Source organism: Triturus cristatus, chromosome 1_2 (genome assembly GCF_964204655.1).
Source record: "Triturus cristatus chromosome 1_2, aTriCri1.1, whole genome shotgun sequence".
Lineage (NCBI taxonomy): Eukaryota > Metazoa > Chordata > Amphibia > Caudata > Salamandridae > Triturus > Triturus cristatus.
This window is the reverse complement of record NC_140580.1, coordinates 140851276-140878347: the sequence shown is the minus strand read 5'-3', so window position 1 is coordinate 140878347 and position 27072 is coordinate 140851276. Positions and strand designations below refer to the sequence as shown.

At 46.6% G+C, this 27072-nt stretch overlaps 1 protein-coding gene across 2 annotated transcripts in view; it reads left to right on the top strand.

Annotated features, from left to right (window-relative positions):
* TDRD1 (tudor domain containing 1) overlaps positions 1–27072 on the top strand; it is a 1654170-nt gene that overhangs the window by 614610 nt on the left and 1012488 nt on the right. For both annotated transcript variants that reach the window (XM_085603291.1, XM_085603292.1), the window contains one exon: positions 17248–17416. In XM_085603291.1, coding sequence (XP_085459417.1) covers positions 17248–17416 — 169 coding nt within the window. The remainder of the gene's footprint in view (positions 1–17247; positions 17417–27072) is intronic.

Genomic DNA, 27072 nt, shown 5'->3' with positions numbered 1-27072 from the left:
GAATGTCCAGTGGCATGTGGTAGCAATCCACAAATCCAGCAGTTAGTGGCATTGGCGGCAAGATTGTGTTGGTGGAGCAGTTGCACAAAAGAGTTATTCCAGAACTCCTTGCGTCTTTCTCGGAGTTGGGGTGAAAGTGAAATCAGATGGTGTTCTTTCATGGTGGTGGGTTGAGCAGTGGTCAGCAATGTCTTATGAGCGGGTGCGTTTTCTTCCATGATCCAGAAAGTGACCATGAGAAGGAGGCAAAGGAGAAGGGTAATAAAAAGTGCAATAGTCTTTGAGCTGTGCATTTTGTCAGTCTTTGGGTTTTTATAGTGGATCTTCGGACGTCCGGTTGCTTCCATCATCTTCATGTCGGGCGCTTCCATCACCTTCAAGGGACTCGGTAGCGGGCAGAACCACAGACTTTGTTTAGTTTCTCTCCTGGAGGCCTTTGAGGTGACTAGGCTACCGCTCTGAGATTTCAACTTAGTTCGTGGTCTGCTTAGCCGAAGTTTCCTCCTTTCGTCGTAGGTTATACCCTTCTTTGGATGGCACAGTAGGATCGGGATATTCAGTCAATTCAAGTGTCTCTGTATTCGGGTAGCAGCTCAGGGATGGTCGGTCTTTGTCCAGAAGTTCCTCTTGGGCGGTGATGTTGTCGGTGGTCGTCAGGGTCGATGATACCTTCTTGCAGTGGTGTGCATGCAGCCAATTACGTTTCCCCTCCACTCGAAGAGCTGTTCGGGTGGTGATCAGGACTTGCAGGGGGCCCGTCCACCGGGGCTCCAAACTCTTGGTGCGCTGGAAGTTGCGCACTAGGACAAAGTCACCGGGTTGGATGTCGTGTCCGGGGCCCCTGGAAGCATTGGGAATGGCTTGCAGCACCTGCTGATGGATAACAGACAACGTTTTAGTTAGATTGTACAGATAGTCAGACATGAGGACGTCCGGGACGTCGTGAATGGATGCTGGTTTTGGTGCAGTCCAAAGGTTCATGGGTCGCCCGAAGACTACCTCGTTGGGGGTTAAGTGGTGTTTGGTAGGAGTGGAACGCATTGATAGCAATGCTAGTGGGAGGGCGTCTGGCCATTTCAGTCCTGTGGTGGCAACTATTTTGGCTAGTTTGAGTTTCAATGTGGCATTATGTCGCTCAACCAAGCCTGCAGATTGGGGGTGGAAGACCGCATGAAACTTCTGTTTTACACCCAACCCTTTTAAGATGAGTTGGATAACTTCGGCTACGAAGTGGGGGCCGTTGTCGCGCCACAAAATTCGACAAAGGCCGTAACGGGGGAAGAATTCTTTCAGTAGTACTTTTGCGGTAGTCATAGCAGTGTTTTCGCGGGTTGGGTAGGCTTCCACCCATTTGCTGAAGGCGCACACAACGACAAGCACGTACTTCAGGGTTTGGCACCTTTCTAACTGAATGTAGTCCATCTGTAGGACCTCAAAGGGGTGACTAGGAACCCCAAACCCTCCCCGGGGTACAGCAGTTCCTTTACCAGGGTTGTGTTGGAGGCATATCAGACATTGTTGGACTAGGCGTTAAGCTGAGTCTGGGATTTTGTCGTTGTGCCAGACTTTGGAGATGAGTTCAATCATGGGGGCAGACCCTATGTGTGCGGGGGAGTGTGTCATGGTCAGCATGGGAATCAGGTATGAGTCAGGTAGCAACCATTTGTTCGTGTCTCTAGTTCGCCAGCAGCCTTCATCGTCTTTCAATCCCACCCGTGCCCATTCAGTCAATTCGTGTGGTGAGCTGGCCAATTGTATGTCTCTAATGGTTTCCCTAGCATCCTTCCATTTTTCAGGTTGTGACCTGGTCACGTACATGCGTGTTGTTGACCTATTCTCGGCTGTGGTTCGGGCAGTGATGTCAGCCAGCGCATTTCCCTGTCCTATAATGTCCGTCACCTTTTTGTGTGCCTGGCATTTGATCACAGCTAGCCGTGTGGGGAGGAGGACTGCTTCGGTCAGAGCGGAGACTAGATCTCCATGTAGGATGGGTGTGCCATGGGAAGTCAGGAATCCCCTCTTCTTCCATAGGAGCCCAAAGTGGTGAACCACCCCGAAGGCGTACTGGCTGTCGGTGTAAATGTTTGCGGTTGTCCCCGCTGCTAGGATGCATGCTCGTGTGAGAGCAATCAGTTGAGCCGCCTGTGCGGATCGCTGTGTGATGCGGGCTGTCTCAACAACTGTTCGGGCCGTGGTGACTGCATAGGCGGCTGAAGTGGTGCAGTCGGGGAGCTTGATGCATGAGCCATCTACCCACAGCTCTCCGTCAGGATCTGGGAAGGCAGTATCTCGGAGGTCAACCCGACTCTTGGTCTGTTCGTCGGTGAGGGTCACACAGTCATGTATAGGGGACGCATTGGGGTCATTGTCAGGGAGAGGTAGCATAGTGCCTGGGTTCAGAGTGGTGCATCGTTTCAACGTGATGTGGGGTGCAAGCAGAGTCAGTTCATAACCAGTCAGTCGTGCGCTAGTCAGGTGTTAAGTCTTAGTCTGGTTCAGGAGGGTGTCAACTGCATGGGGTACTAGCACGGTGAGGGGGTTTGAAAGCACGATCCCCTCACTTTGACGAATAGAGACAGCAGCGGCGGCTACCGCTCGAAGGCAGGCGGGCAAAGCTCTGGCTACAGGGTCAAGAGTGGCAGAGAAGTAGGCACAAGGGCGTTGCTTGGGACCTATGGACTGGGTTAGAACAGACAACGCGCATCCCTCCCTTTCGTGGGTGAAGAGGGAGAAAGGTTTAGTGTAGTCTGGGGTTCCTAGGACTGGTGCTGAGCAAAGGGCATCTCGTAATTCTTTGAAGGTGGATTGGCATTCGGGTGTCTAGGGGAGGGGGAAGAGGACATCTTTAGCCAACAGGGAAAGCAGAGGTTTTACAATAAGACTGAAGTTTGGCAACCACTGTCGACAGAAGGAGGTGAGGCCTACCAGAGACCGCACTTGCTTCTGAGTTTTGGGAACAGGGGTTTCTAGGATGTTCTGAATTCGGTCAGGTGTAAGCTTCCTCCCATCTTTGGATAGGAGGTGGCCTAGGTATGTCACTTGGGGTTGGCAGAATTGCAACTTCTTCCTGGAGACCTTGTGACCGTTCTCCGCGAGGAAGTGGAGGAGGTGGATGGTGGCTGTGACTGCAAGCGGAGTGGTGTCAGCCGCCAAAAGAATATCATCGACGTACTGTATTAACACCACTCCGTCCGGTAGTTGAACTGCATCCAGTTGCCTCTTGAGGGCTTGGCTATATATGCTGGGACTCTCAGTGTAGCCTTGTGGTGCCCTACAAAATCTGTACGAACGGGTTTTTAAGGTGAAGCCGAAAAGATAGCGGCTGTCTGGGTGGATGGGGATGGAAAAGAATGCGTTCTTGAGATCAATAACGGTAAAGGTAGTGGCAGTGGACGGAATCAGGGTGAGGATGGTGGTGATATCTGAGACTACGGGGTACTGAGGTATGACTACTTTGTTAACCTCTCGTAAGTCGACAATGAAGCGGTATGCTTTCTCATCTCCCTCGCCTTGCTTCTTAACAATGGGTAGGATAGGGCTGTTGCAAACATTACTAACTACTTCTTCTACCACTCCTGCATCGACTAGGGACTGAATGATTTTCACCAACGCCTTCTCGCCTTCGGGCGATATCCGATACTGTGGAAGCTTTGGAAGCACTGCCCCCGGTCGGACAGTTATGTGTACAGGGTCGATCACCATGTGTCCTACGTCTGAGTCGGTTTTAGCCCATAGATGTGTGGGTACCGTGTCAAGTAGGGACAGGTCAGCATCGGTTATGGAGAACATACGTCGTGCGAGACAAGGCCTGAACAGATCTGGGTTATCGTGCAGTATGACTCGAACTCCGTCTGGGGAACATCTGATGGTAGCCCGGAAATGTTTTAGTAAATCAAGACCCATAATGGCGTCGGGGGTGTTGGAGGAGAGCAGAAATGTCGTGTCAGTGGTGTTGTTTTCCAAGTCAAAGGAGATTGGTGCGGACAAGGGATTAGTGGAGGGCGTTCCATCAAAGCCTATTGAGGTTACATGTGAGCCAGACAAGGGTGCCCTTGGGATCAGCCGCTTAGATAGCGCACTACGTGTCTCCCCAGTATCTACCAAAAATGGAGACTTTGTGCCCAGGTCCTTAGCAGTGACGTAAGGACCTTGCTGGTCAACACGGAGTTCGACTGGATCCCTCCCTTGCCCCTGGCGGTCCTATGCAAAGTCATGGGTGTTTTCGTAGTCGGACTGCTGGCACTGGTTCTGTCGGGGGCGGTCGAAGGTGTTTGGTCTGTCTGGCCTGTCGTTGGTGGTGTCGTTCGTGTACCCTCGTCCATGTCCTCTATTTCTGGGGCTGTTTGCTATGTCTCTTGTGTCCCTATTCTTGTTCATATCCAGAAGGACCGGGCACTGGGATTTCCAGTGTCCGAACCCTTTACAGAACACACACTGATTCTCGTCTAAGTCCCTGCATCCAGCGTAGGGTGTGGGTGCATGGTGTCTAGGGGGTAGTTTTCTAGGAGCAGTCGGTTGGTAGTTTCCCTTGGGAGGTTCCCTTCCTATGGTCACCCCTTGCAACTGTGCGATCATTACCCTTTCCTTCAGCTCCTTTTTCTTTCTCTCGGACGCCCTATCGTTCTCATTCTTTTGGTGTTCGTAGTACTGGGCCATCTGGAGGATAGCCGCGGGTTTGGAGGCTGCCCAACTACTCTCGCTGGTCTGTAACTTCTGGGAGACTTCCTGTGACAGACCCTTCACATAATTCTGGACAAAGAGGTGATGTCCGGTTGCAGTGGTCATGTCCTGGCCACTATAATCGGAAAACACTGTCTCGAATCGAGAGAAGTATTCGGATACATCCTCCTGGGGTTTCTGGCGGCAAGCCGTCACTATCGACCAGTCTACCTTCCTTTCTGGGATTAGGGTCTTTAATTTCTGAACAATCTTGTCTGGGAGTTCCAATATGTCCTTTAGAGGTTTCTGTCCAGGTTCTCGCTGCTTGTCTATGGTATCGAGTTTTACCCAGGTATATCCGAACGGCTCAGTGTGGTCGACTTTCCGGATTTGCTTCCACACATCAGCTGGCAGACATAACCCGAAGAACATATCGATATCCGCCAAGGTCATTATAGTTGAACCTAAGGCCGTACCTAGTTCTGTGTAAAAGGCAGTCGGGTTCTTTCTTAAGTCGGGTAGGGATTTTCTAAAGGTCAGGATGTCTTGTCGGTCCCATGGCTGATAGACCCAGTTATATACAACCCTTCCCTTCGCATCTTGGTGGTTGATGTCATCGTGTGTTCCCTGACCTCGTGGGGGGACCCAGTAAGGAGCGGCTTCCTTGATGGGCATCATGGTATCAGCTTTTCCTGCCTGGGGTTCAGTCGCTATGGGGGTTTCTGTCTTGGTCGTCTGCCTGTGTTCTTTAAGATGTCGGAAGACTTCGAGTGTACGTGTGAAGAGGTCCGTCACATCGCCCTCTCCCTCTTCCCCAATATCAACCTTTCTATACAAGGTTGCTAAGCCTTCGGGACCTCTATCCTGGTACCTATCCTCATAGGCATTCAGAGTGTGATAACAAAGTCGTACGACAAAGTGTCGTCTGTGGTTGTCGGCATACGAGTTATACATATCTGTCACATATTCCTCACTTTCCTTCCGTTCTACTAGTGTTCTCACTACCTTATCGATTCCGGCTCGTTCACCCTTTGTTAGCCGATTCATTCTGGCGGAATCTTTCTTTCTCGTCTCGGGGTCATCTAACGGTATCGCTAACGTTGTTCAGTACAAGAGGCTCGGCCGGCGCGGAGGCCGTGAGGACCGAGGCCCTGGTACTGCTTTCCCTTGCGTTCGGGGGTTGTGGGTGCTGCACTATAGGTTGGGAGGGAGCGTATGGAGGGGGCATGTAGATGATCGGAGGACCTAATAGCAATTCATCGTTCGCCCGTTGCTTGGAAGGCAACTCAGGGTAGAGCGTAGAGGGGGTCCTAACAGGGCACTGGCCTGATGTTTCAGATTCTTGTTTTTGTTTAGCTTCCTTTCTCTCCTTTATTTCTTCCTCTAACTTTCTAGCGACAAGGTGAGCTGCCTTTCGTAGTTCTTTTTCTGCCTTTACTTCTTCTCTCTTTTTCCGTTGTGTTGTTTCTTTGCGCCACATGCCGATACTGTCGAGCATAGTGGGCGTCGTTTTATTGCTACGTAGAGCTATTTCTAGCGTTTCTATTTTATGGTCATCAAAGGATCCCATCAGTGGCCACTGACTTTCGGAGTCCTTCTTTGTACATTTATGCCATAGTTTGCTATAAGCTACAGCGACTAGTCCATATTTAGTAAACATGTCCTTATTAGGGGTGCCTTCCAGTGGAGCCGGATGGTTCATCTCTAATAAGCGGTCCGGGCAGAACCAACTACCAATCAGTGGGGAGAAGATGGGCATGACAGGTTACAAAGGGGGACAAAAGTCCGCACAACCTATCCTTCACTATCTGCAAAGACTAGACAGAATATTTCTATTCTACGTTATTTGCAAACAGAGAATATCTCAAAAAGCACTATTCGTCAAAAACAATCAATGTTTGGACAATCAATCAGTGGGGAGAAAAATAGGCACGACAGGTTACAAAGGGGGACAAAAGTCCGCGTTACCTACCCTTCACTATCTGCAAAGGGAGAGAGAGTATTTCTACTCTTCCCCGTTTGTAGGCAGCGAATATCTCAAAAAGAACAATCAAATAAGCAATACTAGTATTTTCAATCAATTAATCAATCGTTTCGCAATTTGTCGTGTTACACGACCTTACCCGTACCGCATGGACAGTTTCTCGTCTTCTGCCTCCAGCGCCTGATCGTCCTCTACTCTCCGTATTTGCAGCGGCACTCCTGATGGTTCCCATTCAGGACCGTAGATCACTCGAGAGAGGTCTGCTCGGAACCAGCGAAGTTCGGATGATCGGCTGCCAGACGAGGGTCTATCGGGCAGGAGCTCTTCCCGATCGTTGCAGTCGTTCACTCTGTCATCGGGACCTCTCCCGTTGGATCCACGTGTCGCTGATGGGCCCTACGTTGGGTGCCAATTGTTAAATGGTAGCGGCAGTTTCAGTCGATAACCTTTCAAGTATTGCCCGGCGGTAATCGCCTCTTATACCATTCGATGATTAACCAACAAAAGAGGCAGGCGCCGGAGACTGGAAGACAGGAAACAAAGTTTTATTCCGTCGGAGCAGAACACATCAGATCGGACAGCAAGGTATCGTCTCGAGGTGCTCTCTCCGCATCTCTGAGACCTGGTCTCTTATACACACATTTTTGACTTTATTACCGGTTTATTGTACATGGCACATTCTTGAGATTGCTTTGATACATGAAAGAACATCCTCGGAATCCCCGGCTCGGATTCGCTCCCACACATAACTACAGTGGAAGTCCCCACCCCACCCACAGTAGGAGATGGCTATCACACAGCTGGACATTCCGCCAATTCTCGGGGGTGTGTGCGACTGGTCGGGTCTCAGGGGGTCGGGGCCTTGATCTACTGTAATCCCTTTGATGTGAGGTGTTTCCCTTACAGTAGGGGCAATAAACTGCATCCGCAGGGCTAGGTGATGGCCTGGGATCGGTTCGGACAATCGGGCGCAGAGGAAGGAGGTTATCAAAAGGATGTATGACCATGTATGGGATGAAAGGAGGTGTTGGTCAGGCGCGGGATGTGGTTCCATGGCAGGGTCGCGCAGAAGGAGAGGGTTTATGGCCCATGTATGAGAGATCCGACATGATTTTTGTATAATGCTGGAGTCTGGGCTACTGCCCACTCCCATGCATATGTGTGTTTAAGGTGAATGGAAACTAGGTCTGAGAGAGATGGAAAAACTATATCTTCTCCACTAGGGCATTCCATAACGAATGCTGGCGGCCAATCTTGTTCAGCTACCAGGATGTTATTAGCAGATGATAGGTTCTTCCAAAAGATAACTTTTATTTTTCTGGGCTTGTCCTCCTCCATCCAGAGTGTTATTTCATGTAACTTATGTGGGAAGCTCACCCTTTTATCTGGTGTTTCCACAGTGATGTAATCATTCAAGTCCGCTGTCACCAGAAATTCTTTCAGGTTCTGATGAGCTATTGTTACTTCTGCTGCACTGTCTAGCATCTTCTGAGCCCATTCCCCATTCGGAAGTTGCGTCCTCAGAATTCTGGGCATGTCTGATTTTCAGGCCTGCAACCTTCTTGTTTTAAAACTGAGGTTTTGATTTTGGCTTTTCTTCTTTTTTGGAAGTATAGTCTTGAGCGTGCTGCTTGTCTCTGGGCCTTGTACGCTCTTCTTTGTGTTCTGACCGTCCTTCTCTCTCTCTCGCAGTTTTTTTATGAACTCTAAAAGGAACGAGAGGAACGTGTATCAGTGTCCTGATACCTGACAGGTTTCCTAATGTTATCCCTATTCCTAAAGTTGTACCTCTTTTCAGAGTGATCCTGTGGAGGAGATCTACCTCGGGATTGAGATCTTTTTTCTGTAAAGTTTTGTTGTTTTTTTACTGTCCCACTTCTTTTTAGAAGCAGGTGTCTGCTTAGAAGTGTCCCATCAGTTGAGGTTTTAAAGCTTTCCCACCCAAACTGTGTCTGCCTAATTCTGCATACGCAGTTTCAATTATTTTTAGGTAGTTAGTGTAGTTTTTCTAATGGACTGAACTCCCTTAGGCGTTGGCGCATTGCCGCTTTCGCTGCTTCCCTTTTTAATATTAATGTTATGGCTGATACCTGGTCATAGTTATTTAGTAACTTCATCCCTAAGGTCAGAGCAGGCTGTGCTCCCTACTTATTCTGTATTTGTCTTAATACATCGGATATCACCGCTAATGAAGGAATACCATGAGTTCTGGTATATATGGCAGCAAAGACTGTACCCCAAGTGGTACAATCCTCTAACTGTGGTGTTAACCCCATGGGCAAGCAGATTGTTAGCATTCTGTGTTTTTCAAATGGGATAGTATTCTGGAATACCGCCTCTTACTGTGTTATTTTCTGAGCTACCCAGAATGGCATTTGTTCGCGTTTTGTGGGCATTTTGCCCATTACTGAGTGTATTGTTTGTGGACTGATTTTAGTTGCTGTACTCTGAGATTGAGTTCCATTTGTTGCGACTGTTGTTGGTTGGACTGTGAAAGTCCTCACGATGAATTGTGTCAAGTTTCTGTAGATTTTAATTAAATCTTTGTGTTGAGTAAGTCTGGCTGTAGCATTGTATCAATGTCAGGATGTGGTGTGTAGGCTGCTAATATCGGCCGTGTTGCTCCTTCGTCTTTCTAACGGACCAAGCCTTACTTCTCCTCTTAAGTGGGGTAGGGCGCCTTTTAAACCGGTATTGGTGTTCCTGGTACGTGAGTGGAATCTCTATGTCCTCGAACGGACCATATTCCAATGGTGCATCTCCATCTGTATAATAGTGAACTGTCTGTGTTCGTTCATCTGCTGCTGGGAATGTAACCCGCGAGTAGAATATCTGTTTTGTTTGATTTGTGTGCCTCAATCATGAAAGCTACTAAGACACCACTAGCTGGTAAACCATTGTCTAATAGTTTCATGATGATAGTATGTCTGAATTTAGGTGCAATTTGAATCGCGCCCAAATGTTCTTCTGTTGAGAAGTGCAGATTAACTACTGCGATATCTTCGCCCTCAGTCATTTTGAAACAAAGAAGTTTGTTCAGGGGAACTAAGATAAGGTTTTATTGCACAATTTTAGGAACACCGTATCCTGTCAAGCTTAATTAACCAGCAGCCAATAAATAGGCTATTTTGCCTACTCAGCTGTGGCAGGTGTGTGCCCACCCACTCCAGACGTCTCTGGCGTTTTGTGAGTAGGGGTCTCTGAGAATAAGCACGACTGAACTACTCAGATTCTACTGTTAAATAAGTACCCAACCAACATTGGTGGCGCCATGTAGTGTAGTTCCTAAATTACCCATACAGGACCTGCGCATTTGGATAACATAAACTGTAGGAATGTGGCAGACTAACTCTGAGCACCCCCACCGAGAATGTTAGCCTGTTTGCATTAGCTAGCTCACAGTGCCACTATAATCTCCTCTTGTCGGGGAGAGAATAGTTTCTGGCAACCTTAGAACATGACAACCCTGATCCCCCAGGAAACAATGTACTACCTTTCGCTCAGTCACTCGTGCTCACTTAGTTTGTCTGAGAGTTACACTCAAGAAAGAGTCCGGCGTGTTTACAATAAGTATTTATTGAACAGTTGTTCTTCTAGTGTATAATATATGTGCTGCGACAACCGTTAGACAGTAGCAGAGATATATGATCAGCAGTACAGTGAATATAAAAGGATAGTGCAGTTCTACCATTTTTCTATAGTCCTGAACAAATACATGGATATAATATGCATGATAAAAGAGAGCGCGCGTACTCCTACAATACCAATCTAGATGTACCTTAGTGTACCTAGCAAATGAGTAGGTGTGAAGCCAAGAATCCCTCTAGGTTTAGTCTAACCGATTACCTGAAGCTAGAGAGTGTGGGACCACGTCCTGGTCTCGAGTTGGGCACCCCGCAAGGGATGTTTAGACCACTGGCAGCTGGAGCGTCTGCATGCAGGAGCCTCAGCGTCTCTGGTCAGTGTGTCACCCTGGAAGTCTTGGTTCCCTCTCACTAATACTAACAAGAGGTGCTGTATTTATACAGTAAGGTATCTAGGGTTCGTTTGTCCCTTGTGTCTTGTATTGGCCATTGTTGGGTTTGAGGATGACGTATGGGAAGAACCTTGTACGTAGATATCATGCAGGTGGATGTAGCCCCAGCCTGTTTTCCAAGAACCCTTATGAATATTCATTCATACTGTGTCAGTCTAAAGATGAAGTCATAGAACACTATTGTTAAGGAAACTCCTTCTGCGGACTAAAACTAGGTAAAGGTTCGATCCTAAAACGCTCGTTACTGTGTAGTGTAGGGGAGGTGATGTAGGTGAAAGGGTATGATGTTACCCGGGCCTATATTAGGGTACATGGAAGACATTTATGTATAAGTAAGGTAATATATCTAGATTTAAGTTGTATTAAATAAACTCAAGTGTTGCTGTATTTTAAGATAATGTTTTTGTGTGTATGTATATATTGCGGAAGAACGAATACGGACTCCTGTTAACTGGTGCTTATCAGTTTATTGAGGACTACTCCGCCAACGATGCGTTTTGGCCTGAATAGGCCTTGATCACATGACGCATAATTATATATCCCCCAACAGTGAAGCAATTGTAGATGAATAGTCATTATAAAAATGTACTTATTTATACAGTGACATATATACATGTTAAACATAGAAAAATATAACCATAAGTAATGTTACTTTGTTAAACAGAATAAACAAGAATATTATACACACTTATACAAATGTATTGCTTTATAATTGATGCAGAGCAGCTTGAATGTGGATCTTCTGGCAAGCTGTAACCAATGTAGTGCCTTCAGGACAGGGGAAATCTGGGCTTGTGGCTTTATATACAAGAGTAGTCTGGCAGCAGAGTTCTGACTCCGTTGTAGTCTTTTAATAGTTGTTATTGATGATTCATGGTAAAGGCTATTGGCATAATCGAGTTTTGAAAGAACAAGAGAAACAGTAGCCTGGACCTTTTGTGATAATCCCAGCTAGGGCAAAATACATTGCAGAATGTTGGTGGTAATGAAGCTGGATCTTTCTAGTTTGTCGTCTTGGGCATTCATTGATAGGTTGGAGACTATAGTTATTCAGAGGTTTCTTACTTCCTTAGATACTTCCAGTGCACCCAGGTTGTCAGGCCAGGTGGTGAGTGGGTCATAATTTTTCCAATTGCCATGTGAGTTTTTCAGTTTTAGAAGCATTCAGTTTGAGATGGCTCCATGTCATCCACTCATCAACGGCTCTTGGGCAACTGAATATTTGTGAGTTGCAATTGTTTTTGAGTCTTTCTAGTTTAAGGAGTATTTGTGTCATCTGCATAGTTCTAGCATGTGAGGCAAAATTGATTGATGATTGCCTGTAATGACTTCATGTTGATGTTGAAACGCATGGGTGAGATGATCGAGCCTTTCGGGACCCCTGTGTTTGTGAAGTACGGTTTGGATGAGAAAAAGGAGGTATGGATGACCATAGCTCTGTTTTGAGGGTAGGATGTGATCCAGTCGAAAGCAGTCCAGTCTAATACAAAGACTCTATGAAGCGGGCATAGTGTGTCATGGTCCACCGTGTCAAAGGCGGCTGAGAGGTCCAAGAGAAGTAGTGCAGCATCCCTGTTTTGGTTAACTGTGTTCTTAAGGTTATCCCAGATGGCAATGAGGGCAGATTCTGTGCCTCTTCCTTAATGGAATCCTGTTTAGAAGTCTGTAAGTATGGAGTTGCCTTCAATGAATTGTGACATGTGGGCGAATGCTGCTCTTTCTATCAGTTTGCCCAAGAAAGGTCCTTTTGTAATCCGAATGTAGTTGTCCGGGTGAAGCGGGTCTAGGTTTGTTTTCTTTAGTAATCTGTGTATGTATGACTTTTTCAGGTCTTCTGGAAATATTCCAGTAGTTCTTCTTACTGGTGTGGCAGCAGAGGTAGTTAGAAGAATTTTTCTGAAGGTTTGTGGTGGACATGGGTCAGAAGGACTGCCGGCAGGCTTGCTTACTATGACCATTTCCGTAAATTCCTTGAGTGATGTTTGTAGGAAGGAATGCAGAGGCTGGGTTAGCCAATTCTTGGAGGATTGTTTTGGAAATGGGTCGATGCTGGTGTTTTTTCTTTGTTTTAAATAAGAGTCGAAGGTGTCTGCTTTGGTTTAGTAATAATTGGCCAGTTTGTCTTTTAAAAATCTTGAGTAATGGGACGAGCTCCTTCTAGGCCATTTGGTTTACGAAATTTGGTGAGAATTTGATATAATTCTTTACTAGCACATTTGGCAGTTAGAATTCTGTGTGAATAGTATCTTTTCTATAGCTTTTTTGATTGCGGACTTGTTCAATCTTTTAAGTTTATTTAGGTGAAGTTTGTCTTGACTGGCGTGTGCTTTGAGCCAGGCGTGTTGCACCTTTCTAATCTGCTGTTTAATCTCTCTTTGCTCTATTTTTCCAAGGTGCTTGTTTTTCTTTTGTGTTCTGAGTGGTATTAAGGATATCAAAATGTTTCTGTAGCCACTTATGTAGTTCTTGAACAGAATTTATAGTGTCTAGATCTGTATTGGATGTTAGTTTTTCAAAGTGTTCAACATTGAGTGTGATAGGTGGATGCATGTATTGTTGTTTTAGGTGTGTTGCTTTGTGTTGGAAATCATGCAGATGGTGGTCTGACCATGTGACTGGAGTAATTGTTTGAAAGGTAACTATTTCTGTATTTGCAAAAATGACATCTAAGATGTGTCCAGTGATGTGCGTGGGTTAGTGGAAGATCTGATGTAGGTTCAGAGTGTCAACGCCAGTGATGATTGTTTTTGGATGTGTAATATTTTGTATTCCAAACCTTATGATAAGGTCACCAAGAATGCATAGGTTGGAGTGTAGTGTTATCAGGTTTGAAACTGTGTTTAGAAGTGTGTCTGGGAATTTTGCATTGCTAGGTGGAGGTCTGTAAATGAGAAGTAAGTTACAGGAGGAAGATAGTGTAGGGTTGCCTGTGGTGAAGAGGGCTTGACAATCATGTATGGAAATGTTGTCCGCTTTGGTGATATTTAATGTTTGCTTGAAAACAACAGCTAGGCTACTTCTTGTTTTGCTTATAAGATTTAGTGTGATAGTTTTATAGGCTGGAGGAACGGCTTCATGCAGCACTGGAGCCAAATCATCTCCCAACCATGATTTAGTTATGAAGAATATGTCAGATTGTGTCAGTGAGAAGGTTGTAGATGTGATGTTTGTGTTTTGGGAGTGATCAAGCATTTATTAGTAGGCAGTTTGGAGGACGTCTTTTGGTGATTGTGTGATTTTGTTTTGTAGAGACAGAGTAGTGCTTTGTTGCTTGTAGAAGGTGTCCTTAGTGCTGGTATTAGCTGTATGAGGATAGCAATAGTTTAGTTGTTCTGTATCTTATTCCTCGTCCAGCAGGCTAAGAAGGCATTTTGATGGGTCTGCATGTGTAGGTGGTGGAGGTGGTGTTTGAGAGTGAGTTGTTGAGCTGTGTTGTTTTTGTAGAATAGCCTTGTTGTGCAGTAGACATGGAGATGCGAAGTTGTGAAGACTGACATGTTGTTTATTTTGTTTACGTCTGTTTATAATGGAAAGTGTATGAGTCTTGGGTGTTGATGCAGTATGTTGGTCATGTTGTTTCTGGTTTGTGACGGAAATAATTGCGATAGAGTGTGTAAGATTTTGTTGTGCTTGTTAATTTTTGTTTTTGAGGAGATGTGAGAGGAGATGTTTGTTTACAAAGAGGTAATTGTATTTAAAATATTATTGGTTAGTGGAAGCTCCAAGGTAAAGGGGGTGGTGATGTGTTTCGGGAAAGAGTATATGTGGTATGTGAGAAGAGAGGGACAAGATTTAGAGGGTTTTTTTTAGATTTACTTCTTGGAAGTGGTAATGTGTGGTGAGGTGTAGTCTAAGGGTTGTGTTTTTTGGGAAAAAGGGGTAGGAGGGAGTTGGTGGATGAAAAGATGACAGGTTGAGTATAGGTTTGGTGGGTACAGAAAACGGTCTCTTATTAATTAGACTACAGTTGGTGCTTTGTATCGGCAGGGAGTGTGTAACTGGATTGGATATAGTGTTGTTTATGGGGTTTTGTAGTGGTCGTTGAGACATTGAAATGTGTGTGGTGTTTGTATTTATTGTGTGCAGTGCATTTGCTGTGAGTATGTTAATATGTTTGTGGTTATGGATGGGATGAGGTGGGTGCTGGTTAACGGAATATAGGGCTGCATTTCTGGCCCTATGCTTGACCTGTTCCGAAAAGGTCCAAATAGGCACCTGACCTTAAATAGCACTAGTGGTCAGGTGACCCTTCGGCCAGTGGGAACCCTAGCCCTAACCAATCAGAACACTAACCCTTAGCCCTAGAACTAATAGGCGACCAACCCCTTACAATTAATCACAGCCCTAATCCTAGCAGCCAATCGCAACAAAACCCTAAACTCTAAGTCCAATAGAAACCCTAGTCCAAGGAAACAATCAAAAACCTTGGACCTCATGGCCCAAGCGAAGGTATTTAGATATCTACAAATCCGGCACACCCTCACCACCGCTCTTCTCGACATGGCGGATGTGCCGGATTCGTTCCCCCTGGAGGATAAACTACTCGACGGACCATTGCTCACCAGAGTCATATCGTTACCATCCAGAAAACTATGCAACAATCTACCTGATGCGTTCCATAAACTTCGGGAGAAGTGGCAGGTGGACCTTGGGCCCATAGACGATGAAGACTGGCAAGCGTCACTAATGTCCCCCGTGAGGCCGCCATAACCCTTCGTTACCGGCTTATTCAACTTAAAATCCTACATAGATCTTATCTGACCGACTAACCCTAGCGAGAATAGGCTCAAGGACGAGTACGATCTGCCTTCGGGGCTGCCAACAAGATGCAACTTTTAATCGTATGTCTGGGACTGCCCGGGGGTAAGACCGCTATGGGAGGGGGCCACAGGTCACAATCGTGATGCCCTGGGGAAGGAACTCACCCTTACGCCGAGATTAGGGCTCCTTAACATGTGGGAACAGACTGACCTAACAGAGGTAGAACGACAACTGGCAACACTGGGAAACACTCTAGTTAAACGTGAGATTGATTGCAAGGAGGGGGGGGGGGTAGCGGACAGACCTTCACTCAGAGTATGGGTAAGAGAATATGATAAATGCATGATAGAAGAAAAATAATTGTTTAAAGCAAGAGGGTGTCCTAAGAAACGGGACAGGAAGTGGGGCAAGTGGAAAGCCTACCAAGGTGTCATATGCATTTCCCCATCAGTAGAAATGCAATTGCAACGCACTGGAGAGTGACACATGACTTTACCATGATTGTAATTGATGTTTTTTCCCTAATGGTGTCAGTATGCTGTATAATTTGCCAAACTGTAGATTGAAATATGTATGTGACTTTGATTAAAGTGAAAACCAATAAAAATATTTTCACCCCCCAAAAAAGCAGAAAATAAAAAATCTTAAACCTATCCACCAGTCGGAACTCTAACCCTAAACCAAAAGAAACACCAGATAGGGCAGCCAATCAGAGCACAGATGTAACGTCCAATTGCAGCTTATATAAGGGACGTGTGACCTCACACTGCTGGGCAGGGGGCTGGGTGCTGCACCTCAGTTCAGAATATCCTTGGAGACAGACAGGCTCCATCCACACTCTGAAGTTATGCAGGCAGGGCCTAAACCAGGCTACTAACAATACTGCTTTTCCCACACTTAAACTACTCACTCTCCTAGCCAAAAATGAGTGCTACATACACTTTCCAAACACAATGTAAACCCTAAGAACAGATTTCTGCAGTGTCAAAGCACACTCTACTTTGCCTCTGAGGTATAATGCCTTTTTGTTTCTTTTTCAGATTGCATTTAGTTTTACTCACTTGCTAAGACAAAATTGAGCTGGGGTGGATTCCTTACACATAGGTCTGAAGACAGATTAGGGGAAAAACTAGGAGGGAAAATTAAGCAGTCAGAGGCAGGTAAAGCAGCAGATTTTAAGCTACAAAGCCCACAAACATACAAGTAAAATTGAAGCAGTCATGGGTAGAGGAAAATCACTTTTAAAGTTCCAGGGAATAAACAGCGCCAAGATTAAATAGAGTTTTACGTAGACAAGGATATCTTGGTTTTTGTTTGGAAGCTACGGTCAATGTCACACTTGATCCACTTAAGTACAGCTTTTTTGGTACAAAAGTGAGACCTGTTGAGTGTTTAGATGGATTTGGTGGTCTGCAGTATCAGCAGCTGCATACATTTAATTCAAATAGACTCAAAAAGCACGAGTCATGTATCTGAGATTAATTGTATATTTTGCAATGATGGCTTGGGTTTGAACAATTAATCTGGCAATTTGTTATTAATTGATGGACAAAGGTATATTTGTGCTTTCAGCCACAGACTTTATAGCGTTACAAAAAGAGCTAGCTGATTTTGATCTTTTCCAACTGATAATTTCTAGCAATACATCAATGATTCTATACCTGTGGCTTGGGATAGAGAGCTAAGCTTAAAACATTCATGCCAATATAGACTTAAATCCAATGCATTAAAGGTACATGTTCTAGCTGGAGATAATTTTCTTGCCAAGTACCAAATCAATTAACACTTTGTCATCTTACTTCTACAGGCTATTCAGTGTGCTGTGGCAGACGTTGTTCCTGTGCAAGGAGTTTGGACACAGGAATGCAATTCTATAGTAGGGCAACAACTGCTCGGACAGTACTGTACTTTAAAAGTTATCGACCTGCAACGGGGGACTGAGTGCTGGGCAATGGATGTTATGATCACTAGCATTGGTAAGACACCAGCCATCACTTCATAACTATTTCTAGGGAATATTATATAAGAAGATAGTTGTATACCATGTTGAGCTTTTTTAAAATAAAAATATTTAATTTGATTTTAAACTAACATTTGTAAGGGATTTGTTGTGTGCTGGGTAAGGTGCTTAACACCAGCCATGACTTCATAGCTATTTCTGGGGACCTTGTTTTAAGTAGCATTTTTTATTTTGATTTTCAACATTAGCGGTATTGCAAGACCATCATGTCCTACAGCCATCGCAAATAAATACATTACAATGTCTTTGCAGCCGCAGTCAAGTACGAGTGTTACCTGTGGAGGTTTAAGCGAGGGTAGTGTCAAGTGGTGTGCCTAGTTGTGGAATCCTCTCTTCTGGGTTAAGTATGAGCAGTGCACAGTCTGTAGTGTGTGTGGCCTGAATTTGGAACCCGTTAGGAAGTGAATGCTGGTGGGAAGAGAGCTCATGGATCAAGTGTCTGGGACTTTTCCCACCATTCGCTTCATATCTTGTGTTCCCGGGAGGCCAACGCCTTGCCACCTCCTTACCACCTTCTTCATGAGAGAACAGGGATGCATACTTTTCTTCCAGTCCTTGAGAGACGGTGGCTCTCTAAAACTCCATCCATGTGAGATGTCCCTTTTAGCAAGCACAGAAGCCAAGGAACAAGCGTCTACTTCAGGACCCCCCACCCTCCAAAATTCCTTAAGTAGACCGAGAAGGGCTACCTTGGGTGTGAGTTGGAAGGATCTGCCCAGTGTAGCTATCAGTTAGCATTCAACACAGGCCTTGAATTGTTGAATGACTGGGCATTCCCAGACCATGTGAAAGAATGTGCTAATCGCCTTTGAGTATCGCAGACATTTGGGGTCGGATCTGGTGACTATTTTTCAAAGCCTCTCCGACGTATAGTAGACCTGTGGAGATGGTTGAATTGAATCAGTTGGAGGTGGGCCTCTCTCATTTCATTGTCGTTTACGGTGCTTCAGTTCCTCCTGGCACTTGGCACATAAAATGTCCAAAGCATCAATCGCATTGGCTATGAGGCAACATATTCTTGATATGCCTGGTCTAACATCAGTTCATCTTCTATTGGGTTAAGTTCCCTGATGGTCTTCAGTAAGACCCTAAGAGGCGCAAGTATATATCTCTGTAGATATCTTGGTTGTAAAAGCTGAAAAATTGAGAGTTGTTCTGTGTAATTTCTTTTTAGCTCCTCAAAGGACTTCATATGGCCACCCCATCAAACGTCTCGCAGGTTAGAGAGGCCTATATAATCCCCTTCCTTGAAATCTAGGGCCGTGTTGGAGCTCCCAAGCTATTCTCCTGCCCACAGTATGATTAATTTTGTATGTTTTTTATACCACTGAATGTGTTGCTAGGTGTTATGCCACACTGGTGATATCATTTGCATAGCCTCGGGATCAGGCATCAATTTTAAAACCATAGACAAATTGGGGGAGGAGGAGCCTCCCTCTCCAAACAGGTTCGATTCCAACTGATGAGCCTGGTCTTCCCTGCCCCTGAATAGTCGGTCATTGATCACAATTGTTAGCTGCCCAGTAATTAAACTGAACGTATGTGGCACTGAGTCCTCCCACGTATGTGGATAATGTTGGTACTTCGAACAGGTAAAATCGAGAAAGTGTAGTCCGCTTGTGCTTGGCAGTTATGACCAGGATGCATAATGGGTCGGTATGACCACCTCTTTAGGTCCTGACCTGATTTTGTGAGTTGGGGGTGATGGGAGAAGGGGTTTATATTAGCCTTTTAATAATTAGATATATCTAGATTTGGCCAGATATATCAAGAGGGTCCAAGGGAGAATATTTATTGACCACTAAGTTTCTAATCCCCTGATAATCAATATATTATAACCACAAAACGGGAAACCTAGGGTCAGACCAACAAAATCAGGATGAAGTAGGTCGATACTACAACAAGTGAAAATAAATGAAAATAAATCCCATCAGCCACTTAGGTAGCCACCCACATCATTTGGGATTTAGTAGCCTTTCAAGTGCCCTCTATTAGAACAGGGCCACAAAATGAAAGGACCGACGTGAACCTTATCTTCACTTTGAGATGTTGTATCAACCAAGGTTCTTAATAATGTGGGTAGTAGCGAGGGAAGCAGTGCAACAAACAAAAAAGTGAATCTTAAAATCATCTACCAGAACATAAATGATACTTTATTGGTTCTGTTCAGGTGACGAAACTAAAACCAGTGCAGGAGCAGTTTTGAAAGAATAACCGCTCAAGTCCAGCTCAAGAAGGGTCTACATGTTTCAGCCATGTGATTGTATGCTAATCTGGCTTTCGTCAGGACCTATGAACTTATGCTACTGCTATATATATGTGTAATCCAAAAAGTAAAAAACACAACTAGAAAGGAAAATATACAACCTACTTGGGTTGCTGATTTTTTCACACACCGCCCCATCCTGCCGAGTTAAGTACCGGGGTACCGACGGACAGAGCGGGGCCTCATTTCCTCTGAGCGGATGCCGGGTGAGGTGAGGAGAGCTCCAGTACATTGACGGGGAATAGATTAACACTACTGATAAAACTGTCAAAGCGGTGTGTGAAAACTGCTCTGCACCTGATGTAGATCTGGCCCCTCTTGCCGGCCGCCAAGAATCGCAAATGCCACAGCTTTGAGTGCAGGAAGTGCTGTTGAGTGGCATTGAGAATTAGGAGGAGGTGCAAAGAGGTATTGACCGGAGAGTGATTCTTGTGAGCAAGAAGGATTTGAGATTCCATCTTAAAAAGGTTATCAGAGGGCAAATTCCCTAACTTCCACATATTTTCTTAATCCCATTGTCAAGGCATTTTCCTGAATATCCTTGTATATCCCCTTTGGGAAGTCATGAACCTTACTTACACCAAACACAACAATCACTGATACATATTGAGTCCTGGGCTATATAGAACTTTTTGGTCATGGGATATCTTTGAAAAGATTATTTCTTTTGAATTGTTCGGCTTAAATTAATGCATTGAAGATGGTATGTAGCAATGATATACACACAGTCATAATTTTGTATTTGCCTCATGGTGTGAGATCAAGAGCTACTTTCAATTCCAAAGTAATACATCATCATCATCATCATGCGAATACCTTTGTCTCAACATCTCTAGGAACAGCCACCCTGTGTGCAAACTACACACATTCTATCACCCCCCTGGGGACAACCTCCCCTTCATCGAACAATTAATGAAAATCATCTCTGGCAATGCCGATTCTGTTCTGTCACACATCTATCTTGGTGATTTCAACCATCACTGGTCTAACCCTAATGACCATATGGTAACATGCCTCAAATCTTTCTTGAGTGATCACGAGCTGATTCAACATTGTGACCGGCCAACCCATAATAAAGGAGAAACTCTGGACCTCATCATCACCAAAGATTACACCATCACAATGGATACCGTCTCCCCTTGCGATTGGTCCGACCATCACAGCATCTTCTTTCATGTTAACATGGAAGTGTCTAGGAGGAAAGCTCAATCAACGAAATGGACGATCTGGAAAAGAGACCTCAGAGATATCAACACAGCGAATCTAGCAAACCAATGTAAATTTGCCATATCTTCCCAAGTTGACAAGTCTGAGGTTCATGTACTCACTGACTTCTACAACTCTACTATCTCTAGCATCATGGATTCCATTGCTGCACTCCAACAAAGAAATGCCTCTTCAAAATATCCAAGCCATGGTTCAGCGTCAACTTAAACTCGGAACATCGCAACCTTAGAGCAATCGAACGATCCTGGCGATTCACACCATCCTTGGACCAGCTAAAAATCCTTAGATAGGTTAGGATATCCTATAACAAATCAAGAGAGCCAAAGCGGACTATTTCAGTTCCCAACTTAATCAAGCTGCAAACCTCCCCAAGAAATGTTTTGAACTGGTTAAACAATAATCGGTTGAAGCACCAAACCGCTTTGACTCTGAACTCAGTCCTCCCTCATTTGATGATCTGGCTGCTTTCTTTACTGAGAAATCAAGACTCATTAATATTGATCTTGATACCAGGCGGGCTCTACTGATTTCCAATGGGTCTGCTCCCCCGACCTTATTAGACAAGATCGAACCGGTGGGCATGGGCCTCCTGGGACACCTATACCCCCCTCAGTGAAAGAGACATTAAAAAGGTTCTTCAGAGTATCAACCCATCTAATCACTTCAGCGACCCGTTGCCACCTTCTATCCTCAAAGAAATCATCCCCACACTTGCCAAACTCATAGAAAAAGGCATCCAATCGCAACTCTGTGCTGACATTGAAAATGTCCATCTCCTGGACCAACATCAATCTGGCTTTCGCAATGGGCACAGTACCGAATCGGCTCTCACTCAAATTATGCATGACATTTTAAAAATGCTTGACCAAAATGAATCGTGCCTCCTTATCCTCTCCTCTGCGTTTGATACTGTTAATCTCGTTAACCTCCTATTCATTCTGGAGCACAGGATATTCCAGTCTGGTCCGGTGTTGCAATGTTTCTCGTCCTTCCTCCACAACAGATCCCAAAGAGTGAGGGCGGACTACTCTCTCTCCCAGCCATCACCAGTATCCATGGGGGCCCCCCAAGGATCCGCCCTATCTCCCATTCTCTTCAACTTGTTCTTGGGACGATTAGCCAATGTACTAAATTCCTTGGACATCCTCTTCCATATGTATGCAGATGACACCCAACTTTATCTGAAAATCTCCTCCCCGGATAACATAATTTCACTCAACTCTACCCTATTGACTACTCGAAACTGATTAACTGAGAACCACCTCCTACTCAACACCTCAAACTGAATTCCTTCTAATTCTCCTACGAATCACATCCCTAGGTTAGACCTCTGGATGAACCACCTCACCGCCTTCAACTGCTCCTACCTCATTATTGACTCCGCTAAATCTCTCGGAATAACTCTGGACAAGCACCTGAACATGAAGACTCATATTGGCAACGTGTGCAAGGGAGCTAACCAACTGATGAGGATACTCCGGAATCTCAAACCTTTCCTCCCACAAGCTGACTTCAAGCAAGTGGTCAAAGCGCTTGTTCTGCCGAGGCTAGACTATGGCAGTGCCACGCTCTGTGGTCTCCCCAAGTATACCTTGGCCCCACTAAGGGCCTCATTGAATGCGGCAGCCAGACTGGTTACGGGTACCAAAAGAAATGCACACATCTCCTCAGTCTTAAAATCTCTAAATTGGCTGCACTACGAAGCAAGAATACAACTAGAGATTGCCTGCCTATCTCGCAAAGTCCTCCATTTCAAAACCCACAGTTATCTAGCGCAAAAGCTATAACTATCTGGAGGGGGTAGACCCTCTAGGAGTGCTAACACTCTCCTCCTTAAAACCTCAGATCTTCCGCAAAAAGAGAATGTCACCGAGCTTTCGCCGGCTCTGCACCGAAGATCTGGAACTCTCTCCTACCGGAAATACGTAGAATCTCCTCCAAGGTTGCTTTTAAATTGAAAGTAAAAAGATTCCTTATGAACAAGTTCTTACCTTAATAGGATGTTGGATCACCTGCTCTAATGCACTGGACCTACACCTTTTAGCCCTGCGCTGAATACTATTCTTGGTGGTTTTTTTTGTTGTTGTTTTGTTTCCTTTCTCTCCGAATCATTTGCTCTCCTCCTATTTCTCTATGTACCAGTGATTATCTTACTCTCTGTTGACCCCTTATATTGTAACTGCTCTTGTTTTGTGAGTCCTATTTGATTTGTGTTCTGTCTGGTATTCCTATTTGACACATGTACTGCAACTGTTACCTCTCCTCTCATTCCAATTGTAAAGCTCTCTATCCCTCGGGATAATGTTCGCGCTATATAAGACTTTATAAATAAATAAAATAAATATTACGTTTGATTCTGCAAAATTGGGATTGTTTCATTTGGAGAGGCATTGACTTTATCCCTTACCGTCCCTACAAAAGGAAAATAAAGTCCAGGTTTCCAATTAGCAGGGGCAAAGATTATCTTGGTAATCAGGACTCTTTTGAATGTAGTCAAGTTGATTTGAAAAAGAAGCAAACCAATATTTGGTTTCTTTTGGGGAAGGTTGGAAGAGTGATTTCTGAATGAGATCAAGTAATGTGACTAGCATCTTATGTGAAGATGATGAAATATCTCAGTGAAACTTGTTGCCTGGTAGACTTTATCAGCAGTGTCTCCTGTTGAAGATGGAGAGAATCAACTCTTTTCATAGCAGATTGAGTCCTTTGCTGGAACATGACCGTTTCTCCGCTAATAACTACTCAAACTATTTAAACCAGATATTGTTTGTGTCCAGGAAACTTGGCTAACTATAGATATCTGAAAGAGACACGTTAGTGATAGATTCCTTACCTTAGAATAGCCCCAGGTGTCAGACTCGATCCGGAAAGTTTTGCTAGCAGTACCCCTGCGCGTCAGTAGGTGGCGTCGTGCGGCTCCGCGTCCGTCGCTGGCGTCGTAAGCACCGAGATGGCGTCACGGAGACTACCTAGGCGCCACCCATGCGCGCTGACGTCAGTTCTTTATTTTTCCGCGTCAGCAAGCGCAGATCCGGTTAGAGCACGTACCTTAGTCACTTTTTGACTACCCTTTTTTAGACTTTTTCTCTCCGTTTCTCCTTGGTGCACGTAGGGATGGCTGGATTTAAGTCTTGTGGTGCCTGCCGTCGTAATATGTCGGTGTCGGACCCCCACGATGTTTGCCTCTACTGCCTGGAGATTGACCACGACTCCTGGTCCTGCCGGAAATGTCGGGCCATGGCCCGAAGGCCTTGAGGGAGCGGCGCCGGAAGCTGCTGGAGGTCCGGCACTCGTCCAAGCCCCGTTCCAGGTCCAGGGACCGTTCCAAGGAATGCTCGCGGGGCCGCAGTCGTCGCTCCTTGGATTTGGGTAAGAGATGAATCAAAAAGAAGTCGAAGAAGCTAATTCGATCTCCGACGTCCCCTCGTCGGTCTTCAGATATGGACAAGGGGGACAGGGGTTCTGCCCCTGCGATGCCTTTGGAGGCTGGGAGTCCCGCGGCCTACCTGCCTTACACGGGTCCGTTGGCGACCCCCGAACAGGTGCAAGAATTTCTTACTACCATGGACCGCCTTTTTACACCTCTGGCTCCTGCCGGCGCACCTTCGGGCCCCACGGTCCCGTGTCCGGATCCTGTTGGGCTGCCGGTGGATCTAGCTTTGGCGCCACAGGATCCTGCGCCATTGGCTCTGGCCCCGGCGCCACTTGGTCCAGCGCTGCCGGCTCTGGCCTCAGCGCCACCCTTGCCCAGGTTGCAGGACCATTTTGTTCCGGCCTGGGATCCGCACTGGGACGCAGCGCCGGCTCGGCGCCAGCCGGCATCGTTCCCGGTGCCTTTTGTTCCTTCTCCAGCCCCAGCTCTGCTGCCGTGGTCTGTTCTCCATGTGACAGAGGTGGAGGGGTCCGAGGACCCTTTTGCTCGTCAGTGTGACTCCGAGCAGGTCTGGGTGGACGACTTGGAGGACGCTGGTGACCTCAACGTCTCCTTTGACCCGGCGTTTGCCTCTCCCCCGCCTACTATGTATGAGGGCTCCTCCTACACGATGGTGCCCCGTCGGGCAGCTGAGGGTCTAAACCTTGATCTCCCCACAGTGGCACTTAAAACTAATCTCCTCACTGAGGTGCCCCAGACCGTGTCCACTTAGTCGGAGACCCTGCTCCCATTTGACGACACCCTCACTGACGTCTTGTTGGGCACTTGGTCGCTGCCGGCCACAGGAGCCCCTGTGGATAAGAATGTCGCCAGGTGTCACCGCCCGGCGCCTGGTGACCCCGCTTTTCTGACCACTCATCCTATGCCTTATTGCCTGGTTATCCAAGCCTTGACGTCGCAGAGTGCCTTTCCAATGGCTCCGCCTGATGAGGACTATAAGAAGCTGAACAGTTTGGTAAGTGGTTGTTCTCTTCGGCCAGCTTGGGGCTGCGGTCAGTGGACACCACCTGCTTATTGGGCCGCTATTCCCACACGGTGTGGGATACGGCTGCGCGGGTGTTGCCTCAGTGTCCTGAGGAGACCCACGCTGTGGTGTCCCAAGCATTTGCTGAGGGCAAGGATGCGGCGAAATTCGCCATTCGGTGTGGTTTGGACATCGCAGACTCACTGGGTAGGGCGATTTCTACAACTGTGGCACTTCGTCGCCACGCCTGGTTGCGATCTACCGGGTTCTCGCCAGATGTCCAAAACTCGCTCATGGACATGCCCTTCGATGGCACTCGCCTGTTTGGCTATAAGGCCGACGTTGCACTGGAGTATTTTAAGGACTCGCGGGCCACGGCCAAGTCCTTGTGTCTTTCCGCAAAAGTCTCGGCCACTCCTGGTTTTCGTTCCTTTCATGGCCACGGCAGAGGCGCCCAGGCATGTTCTTTCAACAAGCCTGTGCAGAACCAGTCGCAGCGCGGACGCGGCTTCCGCAGGGGCGGGTCTGGGAATCAGCGTGGGAGTCAGTCTACCTCCACCCCGCTGGTTCTACCTCCAAACCTTCCTAATCTGAGCTTTGTGGAGCACCCCATGCTGATGGGTGGCAGGATCCGCCACCACCTCCCCCACTGGTGCGATATCACATCGGACAAGTGGGTGTTGCAGATCATCCGTAGGGGTTACTCCCTTCCCTTTCAGTCCTCCCCTCCAGCCATGCCACCTCGGTGCCACCGCATGTTGGGGGATCACTTGGTACTTCTACAGCAGGAAATCACTGCCCTCTTGGCCAAGAGGGCCATCCAGTGCGTTCCTGGGCCGGGAGTAGGGAGTGGTTGTTATTCCCACTACTTTCTGGTCCCCAAGAAGGACAAAGGGGGCCTGCGCCCCATCTTGGACCTCCGGAACGTCAATCGCTTCCTCTGGAAGGAGAAGTTCAAAATGCTGACTCTGGCTCAGATCCTGGTTGCCCTCGACCCTGGAGACTTGCAGGACGCATATTTTCACAATCCCGTCCTGCCGGCCCACCGGCGTTACCTGCGGCTCACGGTAGGCCAGGAGCATTTTCAGTTTACCGTGCTCAAAAGGGGGTGGTGATGGACGGAGCATCAGAACCAATCAAACACTCACACCCAGTCAAGAGATCTGGGTTTGATCCATCACCGTTCTTTAGCCCACTCTGCCACCCCAGTTCAGACATGGTCATATGCAAATCAGTCTGACCCTGTGCCTCATGGGAAGAGTCCAGCCCGAACTGCCAAGCCATGCCTTCCCTGGACCGGAAACAAGCTTCCTAGGACCGGTTTCTGGCATTTCAGCCGTCTTCAGCCAGGCTTGCTTAAATCCAGTGGCAAAGTGAGCAAGGGACTCACGTCTGAGCATACCCTGCCAACTTAGGGCGATCAAAGCGGTACAAAAGGGGGTGGCCGTGCTCCCCTTCGGCCTTACCAGCACCCTTCGGGTGTTCACGAAGGTGATGGCGGTGGTAGCAGCTCACCTGCGCAGGTCGGGGGTGTTAGTCTTCCCTTACCTCGACGACTGTTTGTTGAAGGCGGGCTCGCCCCAGGCATTCGTCAACCACCTTCAGACTACAGCCGACCTCCTGCGTTTGCTGGGGTTCTCCATCAACGTGCCGAAGTCGCACCTGAGTCCCTGTCAGAAGCTACCCTTCAACGGAGTGGTTCTGGATTCAACGCTTTTTCGG